Source organism: Dipodomys ordii, unplaced genomic scaffold (assembly GCF_000151885.1).
Source record: "Dipodomys ordii isolate 6190 unplaced genomic scaffold, Dord_2.0 Scaffold28, whole genome shotgun sequence".
Lineage (NCBI taxonomy): Eukaryota > Metazoa > Chordata > Mammalia > Rodentia > Heteromyidae > Dipodomys > Dipodomys ordii.
In genome coordinates this window covers 11,301,091-11,322,661 of record NW_012267244.1, presented here as the reverse complement: position 1 = coordinate 11,322,661, position 21,571 = coordinate 11,301,091, and the positions used below count along the sequence as shown (strand labels likewise).

The following is a 21,571-nucleotide window of genomic DNA, read 5'->3' as shown; positions in this document are numbered from 1 at the left end:
GGAGGAGGCTACAATGCTTGATAAGAAATGTACTCATTATCTTGCCCATGTAATTGTAACCCCTCTGTACAGTATGTTCAAAATAAAAAAAAAAAAAAAGAAAAAAAAAGAAAAGAAAAGAAATGCACTCATTACTTTGCCCATGTAATTGTAACCCCTCTGTATGGTATTTTCACAATAAAAAATTTAAAAAAAAATTCAGGTAAGTAAAACATTTCAATTTGTTTTAGAATAAAAACAAAGCAAATTCGATTCAAAATAACAATCTATATTCTATATTAGAAAAATATAAATAAAGGGAATTTAAAGATAATTTTCAAATGCATAAATACCTCTATACTAATTTGCAAGTGGCCTTTAGATTTCATCAGTAGAAGGTTTTCATAAAACATATAAAAATAGCAATGACAATACATTTTTTTTAAACTGCATGAAATTTTTTTATTGTGAAAATACTGTACAGAGGGATTACAATTACATGGGCAAGATAATGAGTACATTTCTTATCAAGCATTGTAGCCTCCTCCTTTGTTTACCTTTCCCATCCCTTCCCAGCCTCCCCCCTGCCCCCCCCAAAGTTGTAAAGTTTGTTTTCGAAGTGACTTGTACTTCTCATTGTTGCAACGGGCCCACTTGTACCCTTATTTAAACGACTTGTTTTTCCCCTTCCCCTCCACAAATTATACTGACATCAAATACAGTGAAAGCAGGGGTTATACTGTGGGGGAGGGACATACAAAGCAACAAATAAATAATCTTGTAAGTGCGTTAGAAACAAATGCATGAAAGAAAAATCATTTACATACATATCTTAGGGTTCATTTCCCTAACATCAACTTATCTGACCTTTTCTGCTTGACTCAGACATATACTAGATATTGCAAATAAGGGAAACCATGAGACTTATGTTTCTTTGGGCTTGGCTTACTTCACTTAATATAATTTTTTCCAAGCCTTTCCATTTCCTAAGAAATGGGGCAATGTCGTTCTTTCTGATGGAGGCATAGAATTCCATTGTGTATATATACCACATTTTCTTGATCCATTCATCTACTGAGGGGCATCTGGGTTGGTTCCATATCTTAGCTATGGTAAATAATGCTGCAATAAACATAGTTGTGCTGGTAGCTTTAGTGTGGTCTTGTTTGTAAACATTTGGGTAAATGCCCAAAAGTGGGATTTTAAAATTAAAATCACATAATCTCTCTTAGGCAGTTTGTAAATTAAAGTAAAAAGGGGAAATGTATATGCATTTAGAAACAATAATACTCTACTACCCAAGAAACTCAACCTATTTCATAATGACATACTGTCTAAAAAGAGACGTTTTCTGGGCTATTCAATAATATTGTAAAAGTTTCTAATTTGTCCTGAATTTTCCAAAACTATAGTGTTTAAATATGTAAAAAAAAAGTAATAACCAAAAACCATGGGAGATTGGGTGTGAAGAAGGAAAAGAGGGAGAAAAATGAGGAGGGGGGTAACAAGTTAGACAAGAAATGTAATCAATATCTTATGTAACTGTAACCTCTCTGTATATCGCCTTGACAATAAAAGTAAAATAAATGTTAAAACAAACAAAAAAACTTAATTTATTAGTAGCTTTGTTTTTTATCCAACACATCAAGAATTTCAATGACATTTGGCAGATCATAATGACTGTGTTAGAAACACTGAAACTACACATACTGTATACAATTTATACACAGCAGTTCAAACATTGTCAAAGAAAACCACATTTTAGATATTTAAATGTTTTATCTCTCACAGAAAAGAGCTGTTGAAAGCCTAGTTTTTGATCTGCTAACCTTAAAGGTAATATAAAACAGAACAGCAACTGAACTTACCACAACTGGAAACTGGCAGTCTGTGTAGAATCACAAAAGTCTATACCCATTGAAACAGTAATGGATGCCTCAGGCTCAAGAGAGTCTAGGAAATAAGATAATTTACACATGGTTATGTGAAAAAGAGGCAAACTAAACACTGTTCATATAATATTTGTAATTTAGTTAATACAGCAAAACTTGATGACCTAAAAGAATCTAAAATGAAAATGTTAAAAATTTATGACTTCACTATGAAGATCTTCGTTTTCATAATCTTAATTCTGCATTTACATACTCTACCAAACCTTACCTCTATTTGTTTCAGAGACAAGTCTCTTCATGATACGCTCTATAAGAGAAATTTTTGTTATTTTGGGTAATTTTCATTTGACAGTACTAGGGTCTGAACTGAAAAGCTTCATACTCACTCAATTGGCACTTGAGTTATGTTTCCAGCTCAGCTTTTTGCTTGTTATTTTGAAGCTGGAGTCTTGCATATATATATTTATATATATATTTTTTTTTGGTTGGTTCTGGGGCTTGAACTCTGGGCTTGGGTGCTATCCCTCAGCTCTTCAGGGCAAGGTGAGCACTCTACCGCTTGAGCCACAGCACCACTTCCGGTTTTCTAGTGGTTTAACTGGAGATAAGAATGTCACGGACTTTCTTGTCCATGCTGACCTTGAACTGCGAGCATCAGATCTCAGCCTCCTAAGTAGCTAGGATTACAGGTGTGAGCCACCGGTGCCCAGCTTGTTTGTAAGATTTTTATCTCCAATTAACAACCAAAATGCTGGAAGTGTAACTGTGGCTCTAGAGATAGCAGAAAAACTCAGTGACAGCTCCTAAGCACTAAGTTCAAGCCCAGGACTGCCATGAAAGAAAAAAAGAAAGGAAAGAAGGAACATGGACACTTTTGTGTTCATTATGTGAATAAAAGATTCATACAGTTAATTCAACAACAGCACACTTCAGAGAGTGAAAAGAGGCACTTAACTGGATGTGATTCCAGGACACTAGCCATCAACTGGAGCTGTCCTGAGAGAACTGGGATGAATGGTTGTGCTGTGGGTGATGCTCTTCATAATGTACCACCCTCCTTGTCTGCAAACACACTGGGCCACTCACTCAGATCTCAGCCTCCTGAGTAGCTAGGATTACAAGCGTGAGCCACCGGGCCAGGCTGAGTCTTACATATTTTTGTGCTCAAGCTAGCTTTGTGTTGAGATCCTCCAGGTTCTCAGCTTCCTGAGTAGTTGTGAGCTACTAGCACCTGGCTGGAAATAGATGCATGTTTTGAACACCTATTTTAGACTCTTGAGGTTTATAAAAGATTATGCATCAAATACTGTAGAATATCTACCCTAGGTAAGGAAGTAAATTTTAAATAATACTCTATTTTTTTCAGTTGAAAAAAAATCTAACAAATAAGGATTAAAGTTGTAAGAAATTAAGATACATTCAGAAGGTAGCCAAGAGAATGGGCATTATTGAAACTATATTACTCAAAAATTAATAACTGAAAATTAATGTCAGTTTGGTTTTTTTCTTTAATGTGGTACCGAGTAATTGAACCCATGGCCTTATGTACGCCAGATTAAGCACTCTACCACTAAATCACATAGCCAGCCCCTAATGTCAGGTCTTATTATCATTATAAAACAAATAACAAAATGATATTTTATAGATTTGGCAAATACTTCTGAAACCTCAACTGTCAATTTATCAAGTATGGAAATATATAGATAATCTAGTTTATTTTACAGTTGACAATAATGAAACAAGCAAAGAAGAAAACTGTATTCTACTTAGATTCCAACGTTTACAAACTTCCATTCCTCCTAATGATACATGCTTTCATCAGCTCACAACTCTGTCAGTCTCATTGCTAAAGGCTATTTTATTTTTTTATTTTTCCCCATGGTGAGGATGGAATTCAGGGCTTCACACATGCTAAGCAAGAGTACTACTTCTGAGATATGTCTATCCCTAAGGCTATTTCTTTAGTGAATTCTTAACATCTGGGCAACGAACATAGCTGGGTTTGTTTAGTCTTCTTTGTATCTGATACCACACTAGAAGCAAATCCTGTCATCTCTAAAACATGATAGCATTTATGATTTAGCTCTCTCTACATCCTGTATTCTTATATTTCATTTGACAAAGTGACAGCTTTCAAGATGCCCTGCTGATAGCGCTCTTTGACACTGCCTGATATTGTCTTCAGTCTTACGATAATTAACTGTGAGGTTAGTGCCATGCTAATTCTGGAGGACAGTTCGTGATCAATGGCATGTTTTATTACATGAGCACTTCAAGAGCAAAATGATCAGCATAAAATTATTCATATAATGGATTTTTATAATATTTGGGGCCTACTAAATTGGGAAAGCTTGCTCAATTAGATAACTGTATTTGGATACTGCTTCTGGATTTGCTGTGATATATCTGAGATAGCTACACAGAAATGGCTGAAAAACACCGGCTCCACACCACTGATAATGAAAAATGTAATCACACAGACGTCATTCACTTTGATGTGACAGTTGTACAGGAACTAGTGAAATCTTAGCTGAACTCAAATTTGTCAACTGTTAATGGAAAGTCACTGAAGATAATAAAGACAAGCTTAAGGCTATTCTGTATTTTAAAAAATCTCCTATATACTTTGTTTCTTTGGAAAACATGGTACATTAATACAGATATTCTTTTTTTTTGTCCATTGTGGGGCTTGAACTCTGGGCCTGGGCACTGTCACTCATCTCTTCAGCTTAAGGTGAGCGCTCTACCACTTGAGCCACAGTGCCACTTATGGTTTTCTGGTGGTTTATTAGAAATAAGAGTCTCATGGATTTTCCTGCTCGGGCTGGCTTTGAACCGCAATTCTCAGATCCCAGCCTTCTGAGTAGCTAGGATTACAGGAGAGAGCCACGGGAACCTGGCTAATACAGGTATTCTTATAAGGACTCCAGTTTCATCCTAAAGTCGGGGCAAAATCTAGACAAAGGTCATTGTATATTACAGACCAAAAGAAAACAGGTTGGTGACAAGAGAAGAAGGCTACTGGACCCCTGAACACCTGTATAAGTGCTGAATGCATAAAACATATTACTTAAAAAAATCTCCAAACAAACATTTAAAAGTGTTTGGTTTTTGTTGCATTCTTAAGCTGTTGGGAGACTAATTTAAATATATTATGTTCTATAACTCTATTGTACTCTATTGGTAATAAAGTCTATCCCCATTCATGAGAAAGAACTCTCTTGAAGTCATGCGAAAGAACTCTCTTGAAATCATTCAATAAATGCCAACAAAATGAATGAAACATTGCAGTCATAAAAATTTGCCTAAAAATGGAAAAGAAAAGCCTTTAACTAGTACGGTGGCAATGGTATATATTCATATTTTATTTCGGTGTTAAGGTCATACTGTGAAATTTATTATATTTATTTCTTCTATTCTACATAGGCCAATAAAAGGTCAACTCATCAACTCATTATGCCAGCCCAAGGAAACATTAATACTGTTCTACTGTTTTAACCTTTGGATAACATTTTCAACCTTCAAGCAATTCATATATCAGCTACTTGACACTTCTTAAACTAAACTAATTTTTTAACTAGATAAAAAAAGAGCTTGATTGTAAGTAATCAGAAAGATCACAATTTGGTATAATCTATACTTCTTTGACTATATTGTTTGCAAAAATAATTCAATAAAAATCAAGATTCTCTGTATTCTTTGTAAAATAAAACGGCATTAAATACAGTCTGCAATCAACATACTTTAACTTAACTTAAAAGAAAAAAAAATTTTGGTTGTTCTTCAGTCTCCCAGGCTATATTGAAGAGGATCAAAGGAGTGCACGCACGAGCACGTGTGACATGCGCATGCGTGCGCACGTGCACGCACACACCCATACACACCATAATGAAACCTACCTAACATTATTTACGTTGTTTAGAATGGCAGTAGAGAACAATGGGAATAGGCTGGAGGTGCCCACGCACACACGCGCATTCTCACATTACAAGGTATATTAACTCAAAAATTAAAACATCTATCAGGCTCTATCCTTTAGAAATTGTTTCATTCCATTGTGAAAAATGTAACAAACAAAAGTGTTCCTTAACTGACCTGTGGGAATTATAGAAAAAAATTCTGTAGCAATAGAAAGCAGAATTATAGAAAAATAGTGTAGTTTTATCACATTTGAGCTGATCCAAAGGTATTGTGCACTTAAAGTATACTAAAAAGGATCTTCTGAGGCTTTCTGATAACATTTTTAAGGTTGAAAAGACACAAGCAACCTAATATTATTTTTGAGTCTTCATCTAAAGTTTCTCCCAACTACACCTTTGGATTGTCCATTAAAAATAGTAAAGAGATAGGTTATTCTGAACAGTCCACCATTTCAAATTCAAAGTATAACTGTTACATTTAATTTTTTTTTTTTTTTGGTTGGTCGTGGGTTTGGGTGTTGTCCCTCAGCTCTTCAGCTCAAGGATAGCACTCTTCCACTTTGAGCCACAGTGCCACTTCAGTTTTCTGGCAATTAATTGAAGATAAGATCTCATGGACTTTCCTGCCCAGGCAGGTTGAACCACAACCCTCAAATCTCAGCCTCCTGAGTAGCTAGGATTACAGGCGTGAGTCACCGGTGCACGGCTTTACATTTAATTTTTGAAAGGTACAGTTTTGGCAAAATCCTCACAAACTTCAAGGAGGCAGATGGATGCCACCAAGAGTCCCCTGAGCACCAGTGCTGCAAAGCAAGTGCTGCATGGGAGGCAGCTGCTGCCCAGCACTAGCTGGCTGCTGCTCACAGGGATAAAGGCTCAGCCATGCCTCAGTGCCTTATTTTATGCCATTTATAAAGCTATTTATAAAACTCTTTCTCTTTAAATATTAAAACAAAAAAATTTAAATGGTGGCAGTGATTCAAAGTATTTAAAAAACCTACTGAGGACAAATTCACTATGGATTCTTCTATATTTTATATGTGGAAGAAGACAAATAGAATAGGACCCACCCTTTGTCTTAGCTTACTTCATTTTTATTATTTTATTTTTCTGTTTTTGTCCTTGAGTTTGAACTGTGTGGGCTTTATGCTTGCAAGGCAGGTGCTCTGCCAGCTGAGCCTCACATTCAGCCTCTGCTTTTTATACACAGTAGCCACTTAAAATCAAGGCAGAAAAGGAAGCTAACCAGGAGAAGTAGGCAGAAGTGATATAGGCAGGTGAACTGGGTAAGCAATTTAGATTTTGCTGATTCATCCTTTCAGCATTACTGGGATTAATATTGCTGGGACTTAACTCATCAGGTCCAAAGAAATATCTTTCTTAAATAACAAATGCAAGTTCAAAAGAAGGAAAACAGGACTTGGGTTTGATTCCCCCAAACCACAACCACCAAATGAGGGGAAAAAAAAGGAAAACGATTATAAACTAAGCATGCTAATAGCCAATAAAATAATGTTGTTTACCTTTTTTAACTAAAAAGAATCTACTATTAAAATAAAAACATTTGGTTATGAAAGTTTTAAATAAGAATTGATATTTACCTATTGGATTAAAGACATGCATTTGCATGCCTATAGGAAGTTTTTTTTCCCCTATGTGGATGTTTTCTATCTTTCGATCTGAAGTATTATTCAGTGTTACTTGCACAGAGACCATCTTATCACCAAAAATGGAAGGTTGTCTCGGAAAGAAATAGTGGGCAGCCAGTCCTTTTCCACTCATTCGATGAAGCAGAACATGTGTTTTCATTGGTACAAAGACAGGAGCAGCAACCTATTGAATAAGGGAAAAAGAAATAAAAGATGAATTAATGAATATAGTTATCAATTCTAAGAAATAAGCCAATGTTTATGATATTTGATTTCTGGTTTCTCTGAAGTATTACAAAAATAATAATTCATAAAAGAAGCATGTAACACTCATGGATATTAGGCAAAACATATTAAAAGGTAATATAAATACCTTTGAAAAATATCTTCTTTTTTCTGTACTCTGCAGGCATATATTAAGATATTTTGATAAGAGGAAAACAACCTTAAGTATATAACTTTATTTTATTTTTTTTTGGTGCCAGCCTGGGGCTTGAACTTAAGGCCTGGCCACTGAGCACAGGGCCTGAGCACCATCCCTGAAGTTTTTTTACTCAAGGATAGTGTTCTACCACGAGCCACAGTTCTACATCCAGCTTTTTTGGCAATTAATTGGGAGTAAGAGTCTCACAGACTTTCCTGCTTTGGCTGGCTTTGAACCACAATCCTCAGATCTCAGACTATTGAATAGTTAGAATTACAGGTGTGAGCCACTGGTGCCTGGCTGTTACATAATTCTAAAAAATAGGTTCTTATTTACTATGTAGTTATGTAGCCCAAGGTAGTCTCAAAATTTTTCTTGTTCAATTTCCTGAGTGTTGGGACTATGGTGTGTGCCACTACACCTGCCCTTTAAAAAATGAGTTATAAGGTTCTCCCCCAAGATACCCCCAGTACCATATGGAGCCATTGGCTAACATCATCACTGATTTTAATAGATTGTCATTTGGTTGTTTTGAATGTTTCAATTATAAGACATTACAACTACAAAAAAAGTATCATTACAAATAATCAACAGTTTGTTCCTTTGTTTTCAATCTTGACTCCTTGTATGTATCCTCCCATAGCTAAATTTCTTCTACTGGAAGCTGAAGACCATGGCTTTCAGACTCAGATGGCTTCATTTTTCTTGCTTTAATGGATTAAAAATACTTTTTCCTACTTCAAAGTCAGTTAATAGTCATATTGCCTAAAGTTTATAGTTCATGTGAAATTGATATTAGCTCCATGTTTAAGTTTTTTCCAAATATTTAAATCAATTGTCTACATGAGATCATGAATAGTCTTTTCTCAACAACTTATAAATGTGAACATTTCTGGGCCTAGATTAATCTGTTAAACCCATAGTAAAATAATTTCATTTCTTAGAGTACTATAATATGATTCAATTATTTGGTAACACAAATCTTTCCTTATTCACCATTCTTCAATAATTTTCCTGGCTAATCATCTCTTTATCCTTCCCTTGAATGTTAGATTCTTAGTTAAATTCTTTCCTGAATCTCATTTTGATTGAACTCATAAGCAGCATATTAAATAAAGAAATGCTGTCTAAGAGCAAGTTCTAGCTATCTTTTTATTTTAAATAGAGGTATTCCAAATCAGGCATGACACACCGGATGATGTTATAAATTAGTAACACTATTAGTAATTCAATAAATTCAATAAAAGAATTAAATATCAAATACGAATATAAGATGATAAAATGTCTTCTAAGTATCACTAAAACACGGTATCTCAAAACAATCAATTTATTAATGTCAAAATTTAAAACAATTGTTAAAATTTATGAATGTACAAATTTGTGATTGGTATATTACCTAAATTTTGGAAGTAAAATAGTAAAGCAAGTACTCTTTTCAATCTAGTACAGTCTTCTCATGATAGTAAACAGCCTAGTTCTCTCCCCGCTACTCCCAGGAATTTCAAGTTTTTTAAAGTATTTTTATTTCTATGGATAGGTTCTTTTGACTGAATAAATACTATTTGCAGCCAAGTGTGGTGGCACGTACCCATAATGCCAGCACTTAGAAGACTGAGGGGGAATCTTGACTTCAAGGCCAGCCTGGGCTACATATTAAGTTATTATTTCAAAAAAAATTTTTATTAAGATCTTCTATTTCAATATTCAAGAATTTTAACTCTCAAGTCCAGCACCAGTGGTTCATGCCTGCAATCCTACCTACTCAGCAATCTGAGATCTGAGGATCATGGTTTGATGCCAGCCCAAGCACACAAACCCAAGAGACTTTTATCTTTAATTATCTTTAACTAGCCAGCAAAAAGCTGGAAGTGGAGGTGGGGCTAAAGTAACAGAGTGCCAGCCTTGAATGAAAATGAGGACCCAAACCCAGAGGTCAAGCCCCAGGATGACTGACACACACACACACACACACACACACACACACACACACACACACACACACACACGTATCTCAATAATGTCATTATAAATCCTCAGATATTGATTACTATGTATCCAAACAACTTCTCTTAGTAATGAACATCCAGTCAAGGATATAATGCGCTGAGCTGGGACTGTAGCTAATGGTAAGGTACTTGACTAGTATGTGCAAGGCTGGGTTTCCTCCTCAGTACCAAAAAAGAAAAAAAAAAGATATGCAACTGAAACAGACACAAGAAAAGGAATGTGTGTGCATATATATATTTATATACAGATTTTATATTTATATGTGTATATACCAATATATCAGCAAGAATCCTATTTTCTCCCATAAATTTATAAAACTTCAACCATCAACCTTAAATATAAGCTTTAAATGGTTTGGACTAGGGCCTTGCACTTGCTTAGCTGGTCTCTACCATTCAAGCCACACCTTCAGTCCTGCTTTTTGCTGGTTACTTGGAGATGTATTCTAGCAAACTTTTCTGCCAAAGCTGGGCTCAGACTTTGATCTTCTTTCTGGATCTCACCTCCTGAGTAGCTAGGATTACTGGCATAAACTACCATCTTCCAGCTCCATTATTACATGATAATTCGTATAATTAGATGATAACTACACTAAAAACTCTAACCAGGTCTTAATCCTGTCTACATTGTTCCTGAGCTGCAGATGTAATTAAATCATTAAGCAAATATTGATGTAGGCAGTTTCACTTCTGTGGAAACTCCTAAAAGTTTAGGCAGTGGGACACATGAATGGAGGGAAGAAAGGTGAGCAAATTATGGTCAATGTACATGATGTAAAATTTAAACTATGGAATTTGAGGGTAGAGATGAAGTGGGGAAACATAGGAGAATGATGGAAGGGGTGACCTCACTTATGGAATCAAAAGCACTCTGTACAACTACTTGATAAAATATGGGGAAAAGAATATGATTTAAACATTGAAGAAAAGTATAGCAGGTTGGGAATTAAATGCCCCTAAAGACCCATGTGTTAAATACGTGGTCCATATCTATAGCCAAACCACCTTGAATGTGCCCATTGTTCTATAATAGCAGTTTGGTCCTAAGCTTGGTACCACTGGAAGATGATAGCTAACTTGACTAGGATGAGAGAGAATCTCAATGTAGTTTTGATTTGGATTTCCCTGATGGCTGATGATACTGACTGAACATTTTCTCATGTATTTATTGGTATTTATTCTGCCCCCCTTTCCCCCCCCCCATCCAGTGCCAGTATGGGGCTTGAACTCAGGAACATTTGAATTAATCCACTTTGAACTGATTTTTACACAGGATGAAAGACAAAGACTTAGTTTCACTGAGTCTTCTCAATGCTGATATCCAGTTTTCCAGCATTATTTGTTCAAAGATGTTTGTTGGCTTTTTTCCAGTGCCTTTCAAAAAAAAAATCACCTTTGTGGGGAATCACTTGGCTGTAGCTGTGTTAGCTTATTTCCATTTGCCAATGAGCCTGTCAGTGTTAGTGCCAAGCTGTTTGTGTTAGCAGAACTCTGAATTCTAATTTGAAATCTAGAGCTGTGATCCCTCCAGCATTGTTCTTTTTGCTTGTGATTGATTTGATTGCTTGAGGTCAGTCATGGGGCTTGAACTAGGGGCCTAGGTACTGTCCCTGAGTTTTCATTCAATGTGAGTGCACAAACAATTTAGCCATAGTGCCACTTCTGGTTTTCTGGTAGCTAACTGGAGATATGAGTCTCATGAACTCTCCTGCCCAGTCTGGCTTTGAACCATTATTCTCAGAGCTAACCTCCTGAGTGGCTAGGACTATAGGTGTAAGTCACCAGCACCCAGTTTCCTTGAAGTCTTTTTGTTTCCATATTAATAATGAATAATTCTGTCAACCCATGAAGATGGTGGGCCTTTACATCTTCTAGTTATCTTCTTTAATTTCTTTCTTTAGTGTTTCATAGTTTTCACTGTAGAAGTCTTTCACCTTCTTGATTTGGTTAATTCCTACGTTTTCGGCTTTTTTTTTTTGGAGGGGGAGAGACTATTATAAATAAGATTATTTCCCTTGTTTCTCAGCATGTATGTTATTAATATAGAAAAGTAGTTATTTTTCATGATATTTTTGTACTGTACTGTGCTGATTTGCTAAGAATTTATTATATCTAAGAAGTTTCTCAGATCTTGGGAGTATTAGGATCTTTTCACTTCCTTTCCGATTATTCTATTTTTTTTTTTTTTTGGGTCCTGTCGTGGGGCCTGGGGCCTGAACTCTGGGCCTGGGCACTGTCCCTCAGATCTTCACCTCAAGTCCAGTGCTCTACCACTTGAGCCACAGCACCACTTCCGGCTTTTTTATTTTTTGCTTATGTGGTGCTGAGGAAACAAACCCAGAGCCTCATGCATGCAATGCAAGCGCTCTACCATTGAGCCACCTTCCCAGCCCCACTTTCCTATTATTCTTGAACCTACTACTCACTCTTTTCTACCTTCAGTCACCCTGACGCAATCTTTTTTTTTTTTTTTCTGGTGCTAGTTGTGAGGCTAGAACACCAGGCCTGGGCACTGTACCAGAGATTTTTTGCTCAAAGCTAACGTTCTACTTCCAGCCATAGCTCTAATTCCAGCTTTTTCTTTTCTTTCTTTCTTTTTTTTAATTGTGAAAATACCATACAGAGGGGTTATAATTACATGGGCAAGATAATGAGTACATTTCTTATCAAGCATTGTTGCCTCCTCCTTTGTTTCCCCTTACCATCCTTTCCCCCTTCCTTCCCTCCCCCCCCCCCCGCCCATGGCCAAAGTTGTAAAGTTCGTTTTTTGACATAATGTCTTGTACATCTCATTGTTGCAATGGGTCCATCTGTATCCCTATGTAAACAATTTGTCTTTTCCCTTCACCTCCACAAATTATACCAACATCAAATACAGTTGAAACGGGGTATACCGTGGGGGGAGGGACATATAGTACTTTTAAGTAACAGTCAAGGCCCTACCATCAGCCGTTGGTGCTGGCAGTTCCTCTGCCCCGAATATGCTTCCTCCCTCATGGCTTAGCTCCGACATGTCTTGTTTCATTGTTACTCATCTAACGAGGTTTAATCCAACTGCATTTCTTCCTCCCGATACCATTTTTTCTTTTCACATAGCCACTTGATTCCTTCTCTAACATAAAATATTAACTTTTATTACTTGTTTTCCCATCTACTTCCCCACTTAAATTCTTGTATAAAACATAATCTTGCCCACTAAGATTTTAAATGACTATAGATTTTACAAATAATACACTTTTAAAATTGGTTATAACTGTACTTGGATGCTAACTGTTCAATGCTTACATTTCCTAAAAATGCTGCAGCCATTTCAATACAATGTAGTAATGGATGGAGATGATCAATATTAACATTTGTTTCAGGAAATTAATTGAAATTTTCCATTATACTTAACTGCATAGAAATTTATAACTACACACAAAACAACAACTATTAGCCCTTCTATGGTAGAAACACTAGCAAAATCTAGTTTCAGCTATAAGGATTATTTTAATCAAGCTTGTATAAATAGGAGAGGATAAGAAACAATGCTAGAAAAGATTAGATCTTGATTTAATTATCTAACCACTAATGTTCAAAGAGTTAAAAATTTAGCTGCATTATAAGCAAATGATATGGATCACCTACACTATGATTCTTAAGGAAGTAATCAGTTCAGTAGCTATAGTAATAAAGCTTCCCCCAAGAGTTAAAAGAACAAAAAGCATCAAGTAACAGTAAGATGATCCTCAACAAATCTTTACCTAGCATATGTTTAAATAATAAAAGTCGTTTGTGTACCTTTAGATGGTTTGCGAAAATAAGCAATCAATTCTGCAGACACAACATTATTTCTAAAGGAAATCTATGTGACTCATGATGCCTGCAGATACACAGAGACAAACCACACATATTTTATCAGTTTATTACAGTAAGCAAATAAGCGTGGAATGAGAGTGCACATAACTGTCTACTTAGTGCTTACTGAAACATTTATAAGAGCTGTTATCTCCCTAATAACAGACAGACAGCGTGCAATTTTAGAGAGGAGAAAAGCTTCATATTTTTTAACACTTCACTAAAAAGTAACTGAAGAGTGTAAAATGAAAAATACTCTGTGCAGTTAGCTGGTAATGGACCATATTATCAACTCAAGTTAGATTTATAGGATACAAACTAGTCACTAATAGTTATTTTATGACATACCATGTCTGCTTTTTTGGAGATTATTAAGATTAAAGTTGTAAAACTTCTTTTGAACATAGCTGTTCAAAATGATTGAATTATAAAATTTAGAATGAGATTTGAAAAATAAAACATGGAATATAAAGTAAGTGGCTTAAAATAAACCTTGTTCAGCATCTGCATTAGTATTTCAAAGATATTTCCACATAAAGCTTTATGAAAACAATGTTTTCCAAGTTTTATGATTTAATTCATATTACTCAATCATTTTTTAACATTAACAATCTATTCTGCTTTCTAAATTTAAAAAAAATTGAAGATCTGCAGGATGTAAAATGATTTCTCTGTACCTAGCTCTGTTTGGCTTATTTTATAGCAGAATCAATTTATATATGATTTATAAAAATGATGAGGTAAGAAAATAGCTGTAAACAGAGGTAAGCTTCATCTTTAAAATTAGTGCTTTTAAAGTCAATGTATGTCTCAATTTTGTGGGGCAGAAAGCTACAATATTGTCTTTTTACTAGTATAACATAGAGAGTGAGTCTTCATTTTACTTTCAGCTCATTGCATTGAATCTAGTACCTAGGTTACAAAAGGAAAAGGCAAATTTGGTCAATTCTTACCTAAACCCTAGTCTCAAAAGAAATATATTCAAATCTTAAAAGACTACTTACTTACAACTATTTATTATAGTTAGGGAGAACTTTCTTATGGGTATATATTTAGTTATTCTAGTAAGTAATTGTGAAAACTCACTTTCAGTACTCAGTATAGATTATAAAAAATTACTTTCTCACTTATTTGATAATCAATGCATTTAAAATGTATTATGAACATTAAATGAATATGTTAACTTATGCATGGTGCTAAGCAGGCAGGCACCAGCAAGTGATAGTCTGAAATCAAATCTAATCCACTGCCTATTTGCCAATTTCTATATGATTTGTACACTGAGAATGGTTTTTACATTTTTTTTTTTGGTGGTGTTTCTGAGGTTGGAAATCAGAGTTTTGTGCATCTTATAACAAGCTAAGTCTCTATTCCTGCATTTTGCTTGTTATTTTTGATGGTATACAGCAAACTTTCCTGCCTGGAGTGGCCTTTAACTGTGATGCTGTAGCATTACAGGTGTGGGTCCACCAACACCTAGCTTTATGTCTATTATTTTTAGAGGGTAGAGAAGTACAAAGAAAATTTGTAAAGTCTATGAAACTCTTATTTAGGTGTCTATAAATATTTATGGAACAGAAACACACTTATTTATTTATATACTATGTCTACTTTTGTACCACAATGGCAATGTTAAGTGGTTATGATCCAGAGGCTGAATATATTTACCATCTGGCCTTTTATTTAAAATATATAGCTCAGTGACAGAACCATTTGCCTAGGATGTACAAGGTTTCATCACTATCAATGCCCTCAACAAAACTCAAGAACAGAAAGCTTGTAGACCCCTGGATGTATGATATATTTACTTTATACTGGTTTTGAGATAAGGAATTACTTTATGACAATATCCTATTCTTTCCTCTCTCTAAAGGCAAACATGAAAGCTTTACTGTCAGTAAATTTAATATTAAAAAAAACCTAAAACCTAAAATGATGTGTATCTCTATGTATATATTACACACACACACACACACACACACACACACACACACATTTCTACTTAACACTTTCATAAAAAAAAGTACCAGAACTAGGGATATGGGTTGCACTATCTATAGATATTTTCTATTATAATATTTGTATTTCCTTTATAATTTTAATACTACTAATAAAAACAATCTGATTTTCAAAGCGTTTATTGTAAAGGTTACATTAAGTGGTTATAGTAACTTTCATTAGAATCCAGAATAATCTACATACACACAAAACAATTATGTCTTGTGTTAAGCTGTTTTATGACATATAAAAATCATTTGGTACTAGTAGTTCTGTTGCTTTCTCATTCAAAATAATGAATAACAAGATACAAAAAAAAAAGAAGTCATCTCTCATACATAAGTTTGAAAAGTGGTGTTGTCTTTGAATCCTATTTATAACACTTCAACTATTAGAAAAGTGTGATGTTCCTTTTTTTTTCTCCCTTTGTCAGTTGTGGGGCTTGAACTCTGGGCTGGGGTACTGTCCTTGAGCTCTTCAGCACAAGTCAAGTGCTCTACCACTTGAGCCACAGCACCACTTCTGGTTTTCTGGTGATTAATTGGAGTCTCAGAGACTTTCCTGCTTGGGCTGGCTTTGAGCCATGATTCTCGGATCTCAGCCTCCTGAGTAGCTAGGATTACAGGCGTGAGACCCCAGCGCTTGGCTCCTTTATTTTTTATTTATTTTTTTAATACTGTTATCAGAGCTTGGGTTAAGGGCCTTGAATTTGTTCATGATTGGTGTTCTACCTCTTGAACCACCTTTCCAGTCTAGGATTTTGGAGCTAATTAGATTTAGAGTCTTGTAGACTTTTCTGCTGGCTTTGAGCATTAATCCTCAGATATTAGGTTTCTGAGTAGCTATTAACTGCTGGACACTTAAAACTATTCTTGGGCTGGGAATGTGGCTTCGTGGTAGAGTGCTTGCCTAGCATGCATGAAGCCCTGGGTTCGATTCCTCAATACCACATAAACAGAAAAAGCCAGAAGTGGCACTGTGGCTCAAGTGGTAGAGTGCTAACCCTGAGCAAAAGAAGCTCAGGGACAGTGCCTAAGCCCTGAGTTCAAGCCCCAGGACTGGCAAAAAAAAAAACAAAAACAAAAACATATTCTTAAACTTTTGTTTTAAAAAATACGTATTTATTGAAAATAATGTGAAATACTATGGAAATAAAACCTAAAATCCCAGGTCTGGCATGTGACTCATGTGATTTCAAGTACACAGAAGGTAGAGATCAGAAGGATGTGGTTCAAGGCCTGCCAGGCAAAAAGTGAGCAAGACTGCCATCTCAACAAATAAACCAGGAATGATAATGCACCTATACTAGCTATATGAAGCTAAATAGGAAGATATCAGTGCAGAGTAGCTTAGATAGGAGATAGATCTATAGACAGACAGACAGAATCTCTTAAGACTTAACTATAATCAATAAATCGGTATCACTTCCAGTTTTTTATTCCATTATTTTTTCTTGTCCATTCTATACAAGTCATTTTAATTGATCTTCCCATCTTTAAATTCTTTATACACCAATTTATACCATATGCTTCCACAAAATAATCTTCTTAAAACTGTACCTCCCTTATATACTCAGTGAAATATGGTGGAAATTACAACTTTGAACACAGAAAGACAAGCTGAAATTGGCTTGTAACTTACTAGCTTCTAAAAAAGTGACTACTAACAAAGGCTACTAAAAAAGTTACTAAGTCTCTAGCTATCTTGATGTTCAAAATTTACTCAATCTCTAGCTATCTTGATGTCCACATCTGTGGGGATACTGGCATCTATTCTTCAAGGCTTATTTAAATTTAAGCTCAGAAATAAAATTTGGAGAAATGAAGTGCCTTAGGAGCATGATAGGCCTATGCAAGGGCACAAGACTGGATTTCAGAGTTGAAATAAAAGTATGTGCAGCTGAAACCACATGAACAAAGAGGTTAAAAACTACATAGGTTATTCATCTGAATGAGACATTATGGTCATCAGTTACTGTGGCCAAGTGATTAAGAGATCTGAAGAATGGTAAGGAAGGGAAGAGAACATGGAAGAGAAGATGGAATGGGCTTCATATAAGGAAGGAATATAATGATGAAAATGGATTGGAGTAGAAGTAATGCTTGGGAGCTTTAAACAATGATTTTATCAAGACAAAATTATAGGTCAAGCCAGTTCCTAGTGGCTCAATCCTGTAATCCTACTCAGGAGGCTGAGATCTGAGGATCATGGTTCAAAGCCAGCCCAGGTAGGAAAGTCCATGAAATTCTTATCCCCAATAAACCACCAGAAAACTGGAAGTGACACTGTAGCTCAAGTGATAGAGTGTTTGCCTTGAGCTGAAGGGCTCAGGGGCAACGCCCAAGCCTAGAGTTCAAGCCCCATGACCAAAAAAAAAGAAAGAAAGAAAAAAAAAGAATTATACCTCATTGTGAACAAGGTCATGCTGAGAATATTTACTACAGACTTTCTATATCAAAATGGAGATTCTCAGAAAAGTCAAGACCGTATCACAGTGTGTGAGAGAAAAGCCTACATATTTCAGACATGCAACTGCCTCTAACGTGAATTGTAAATTAGGGGATTTGGGTTTTCTGGGATTAGGGGTATGGATTTCATCTACATAAAGTCTTGTAGCTAGGAAAAGAAGCATATCTTAATTGATGTACAAATTGGAAAGAGAGTTGCATTACCCTATGTTAACTTAAGTAACAGATCCCTCCTGGGATGCTTTTTTTGAGTGTAACCAAGGGAAAAGGATCCTTATACTCACAGATGCCAGTACCAAGTACTATAGGTTGCCAAAAAATTTCTAACACAGGGAAAGGATGGGAAATGGGTTCTCTAAGACCATGAGACAGACAGGCAGAAACACACAATACATTAAAGTATGTTTTCTTAATCTGTGTATAATATTTCAAGTTCTTCTGTAAGGTGGTAGGAACCAGGAGAGTTCTTTTTTTGTTGTTGTTGTTGGATGTGGGACTTGAACTCTGGGCCTGAGCGCTGTCCCTCAGCTCTTCAACTCAAGGCTAGTGCTCTACCACTTGAGCCACAGCACTACTTCTGGTTTTCTAAGTGGTTTATTGGAGATAAGAGTCTCACGGACTTTTCCTGTCCAGGCTGGCTTTGAACCGTGATCCTCAGATCTCAGCCTCCTGAGTAGCTAGGATTCAGGCATAAGCCACTGGCACCTGGCTGAGAAGTTCATTTATTATACAGAAGTTTTAGATTCTTTTGGAAACCAGGAAAGTTCATTTACTCTGTAGAAATTTTAGATCCTTTAGAGTACAGTCTGTGTTAGCAAAGCCTTCTGCTAATACAATTTTCTTTACACTATTAAAGTGGCTGAATAAATTTTTCTGAGGCAAGCCCTGGTACTGGAACCTATCTGCTGAAACTCTAGCACTGGCCTTGTGTTCCCAAGGTGATAACTATTTTTGACATGTGAAACATGTCAAACATTTTGTTAGTTCCTTCTTATCAAGCACAGTTAGGATTGGCAACAAAAAATAAGACACTAAATTTTAAGTTAGAAGACCTTCAAGTAATTTGGTAAAAAGAGGACAATTAATATCTCTGAGTTTGGATTTGTACATCGGTCAGTAAAATGACTTAATTATTTTTATAGGGCATCAGTGAGATACTGCACAAAGTATTCTGGTTAATGAAGTTGCTCTTCTTTAATTGTTATTAAAAACACTGCTTATTAGCATAAGAGAAAAAAATAGTGGCATAGCCACCGTTGGAATTTAGTATCTTTCTCTGTTACTTCTCTCAAGTAAGAAGCTATGTAATTCCTTTTCCTATAAGTACAAAATATTGCTTATGATCAAGGAAAATAAAGGTCAGTCATGAAAGACCATAGAGACTTTTTTTCTCAGAAGACTGTAAATTATTGTAACTTTTCAAAAATTCATGTTAGTTGAATAAATTTTTTTAATTTATTGATTTATTTATATTTTTGGTCAGTCGTGGGGCCTGAACTCTGGGCCTGGGCACTGTCCCTCAGTTTTTCAGCTCAAGACTAGCGCTCTACCACTTGAGCCACAGCTCTACTTTCAGCTTTTTCTGTTCATGTGGTGCTAAGGAATCGAACCCAGGGCCTCATGCATGCAAGGCAAGCGCTCTACCACTGAGCCACCTTCCTACCCCCTTGAATTTAATTTTAACTATGAATAAGTATACTTGACTAATAGAATAACTTTTAAAGACACATTAATAAACAAGATTAGAATTGTCGTTAGCATGTTAAAAGGGGTAACATTGATCAAGGTGCTTTGTATTCATATATTGCTTTGTTTAATGACAACTACTTTGTGCAGCTACTTAAATAACAAAGTAGCACAAAAAGGAATTATCTTTAACAGTTATTTAATAAACTGACACTGTATATGAATTTTAAGTGATAGCTTCGTAAGCATCCTTAAGGCAAAGGAATCTCAAGAAATAGTCTGCAGTGCTATAATATCACAGAAAAAATTATACATTTAGATAATACTGAATACTGTCTTTCATAGGCATTACAATATTAACAAAACTAATACCATCAAGAAAAAAAATACACCAGGACATGATAAATTACACAGGTCTCTAGACATTCAGAGTGTGAATGAAAAGACCAAAGGAGGATATTCTTAGGGGAGGATCACATAGGCGCAATAGCTATGCGTATCTGACCATATAAAATAATACTTATTGAAATCAACTCCAGGAAGTGGAAACAAGAGTTTATTTTGCTTTGTTGCTGTTTTTGTTTTAATTTCCTTCTGTCTTGTTTATCTGTCTCTGGGAGGGAAAAGGGGGGAGCAGAGAAAGAGTAGGACACAAGGTGAACAGATGCAGCAGTGATACTCACTGGATACTATGTTGAAAATCTATACAACTTGTAGATGGGGACCAGTGGGAAAAACTAGGAGACAGCAAGGGAAGGAGTGACATTGGTAAAAAAAGAAATGTACTCTTTATCTGACTCTAACACCTCTGTGATCATTTTAAAGTAGCAATAAACAATAACAATCTACCTTCAGTACTGAAATAAAAGAAGCCAACTTTTACACTAATTTTAAGTAACCAACTCTTAATATTTTGGCTTGTTGAAAAGACCAATAGCCTTGGTTTAAAAAAAAGTGATATGATAGTAACCAGGGATAGGTAGATAGGGCATTGGACCAAATGGCAAGTGAACTGGATTATAGTTTCAACTCAAGTGAGATGTTAGCTTATAGTTTCATGTCAAGTGAGTTCTTAGGTAAATCAAAACCTCAAGGAGCTCCTGTTTTTTGCTTCAGTAAAATGGGGCTAATTATACATATCCTGTTATCTTCACTGAGCTATTTCAAGGATCAGATGAGATCAGATATGTGAAATTGATTTGTAAACAATAAAAAGTTCAATAAAAGGTATTTTTGGGATTATTAGTAAATTGAGTTTTCAGTCAATGTTAAAACACCAATCTGTCAAATAACAAAGGTTCATAAGGTTAAAAGTACATATCAAAAAAGCTGAATCACCATTGGAAAAAGCTTTTATAACAATATTGCTGTATTTATTGATAGTACCATCCAAAGGCCTTTAAAAAAGTAATCCCTTCCCCCATGTCTTTTTTTCTCTCTGTTAGTGTGGGTGAAGAGCACTGTTCTCTAAAAGGTTTCTAAATGATGTTGATGTTAAAAAATATAGGATCACCACTTAACAGCCTTTTAAAGAGCAGTCCCCAGTACAGTCTTTGTTAACAACTGAGGGAGGGACTATTTTTCCAAAGGCTTTTAGAGGATGTTGTTAAAAGAATATATAGTGACATCATTTAAAAGCCTTTTAAATAATAGTCCTCCTTCCCTCCCAATTGTAATGTCCTTGGCTTTCATTTATTTTGTACTACAGGCTG

General features: G+C 35.5%; 1 protein-coding gene across 1 annotated transcript in view; it reads right to left on the bottom strand.

Annotated features, from left to right (window-relative positions):
* Ap3b1 (adaptor-related protein complex 3, beta 1 subunit) overlaps positions 1 to 21,571 on the bottom strand; it is a 245,036-nt gene that overhangs the window by 34,287 nt on the left and 189,178 nt on the right. Inside the window, exons 22-23 of the mRNA XM_013015820.1 lie at positions 7,393 to 7,624; positions 1,848 to 1,932 (exon numbers count right to left, since the gene is read on the bottom strand). Of these exons, the coding sequence (XP_012871274.1) occupies positions 1,848 to 1,932; positions 7,393 to 7,624 (317 nt within the window). The remainder of the gene's footprint in view (positions 1 to 1,847; positions 1,933 to 7,392; positions 7,625 to 21,571) is intronic.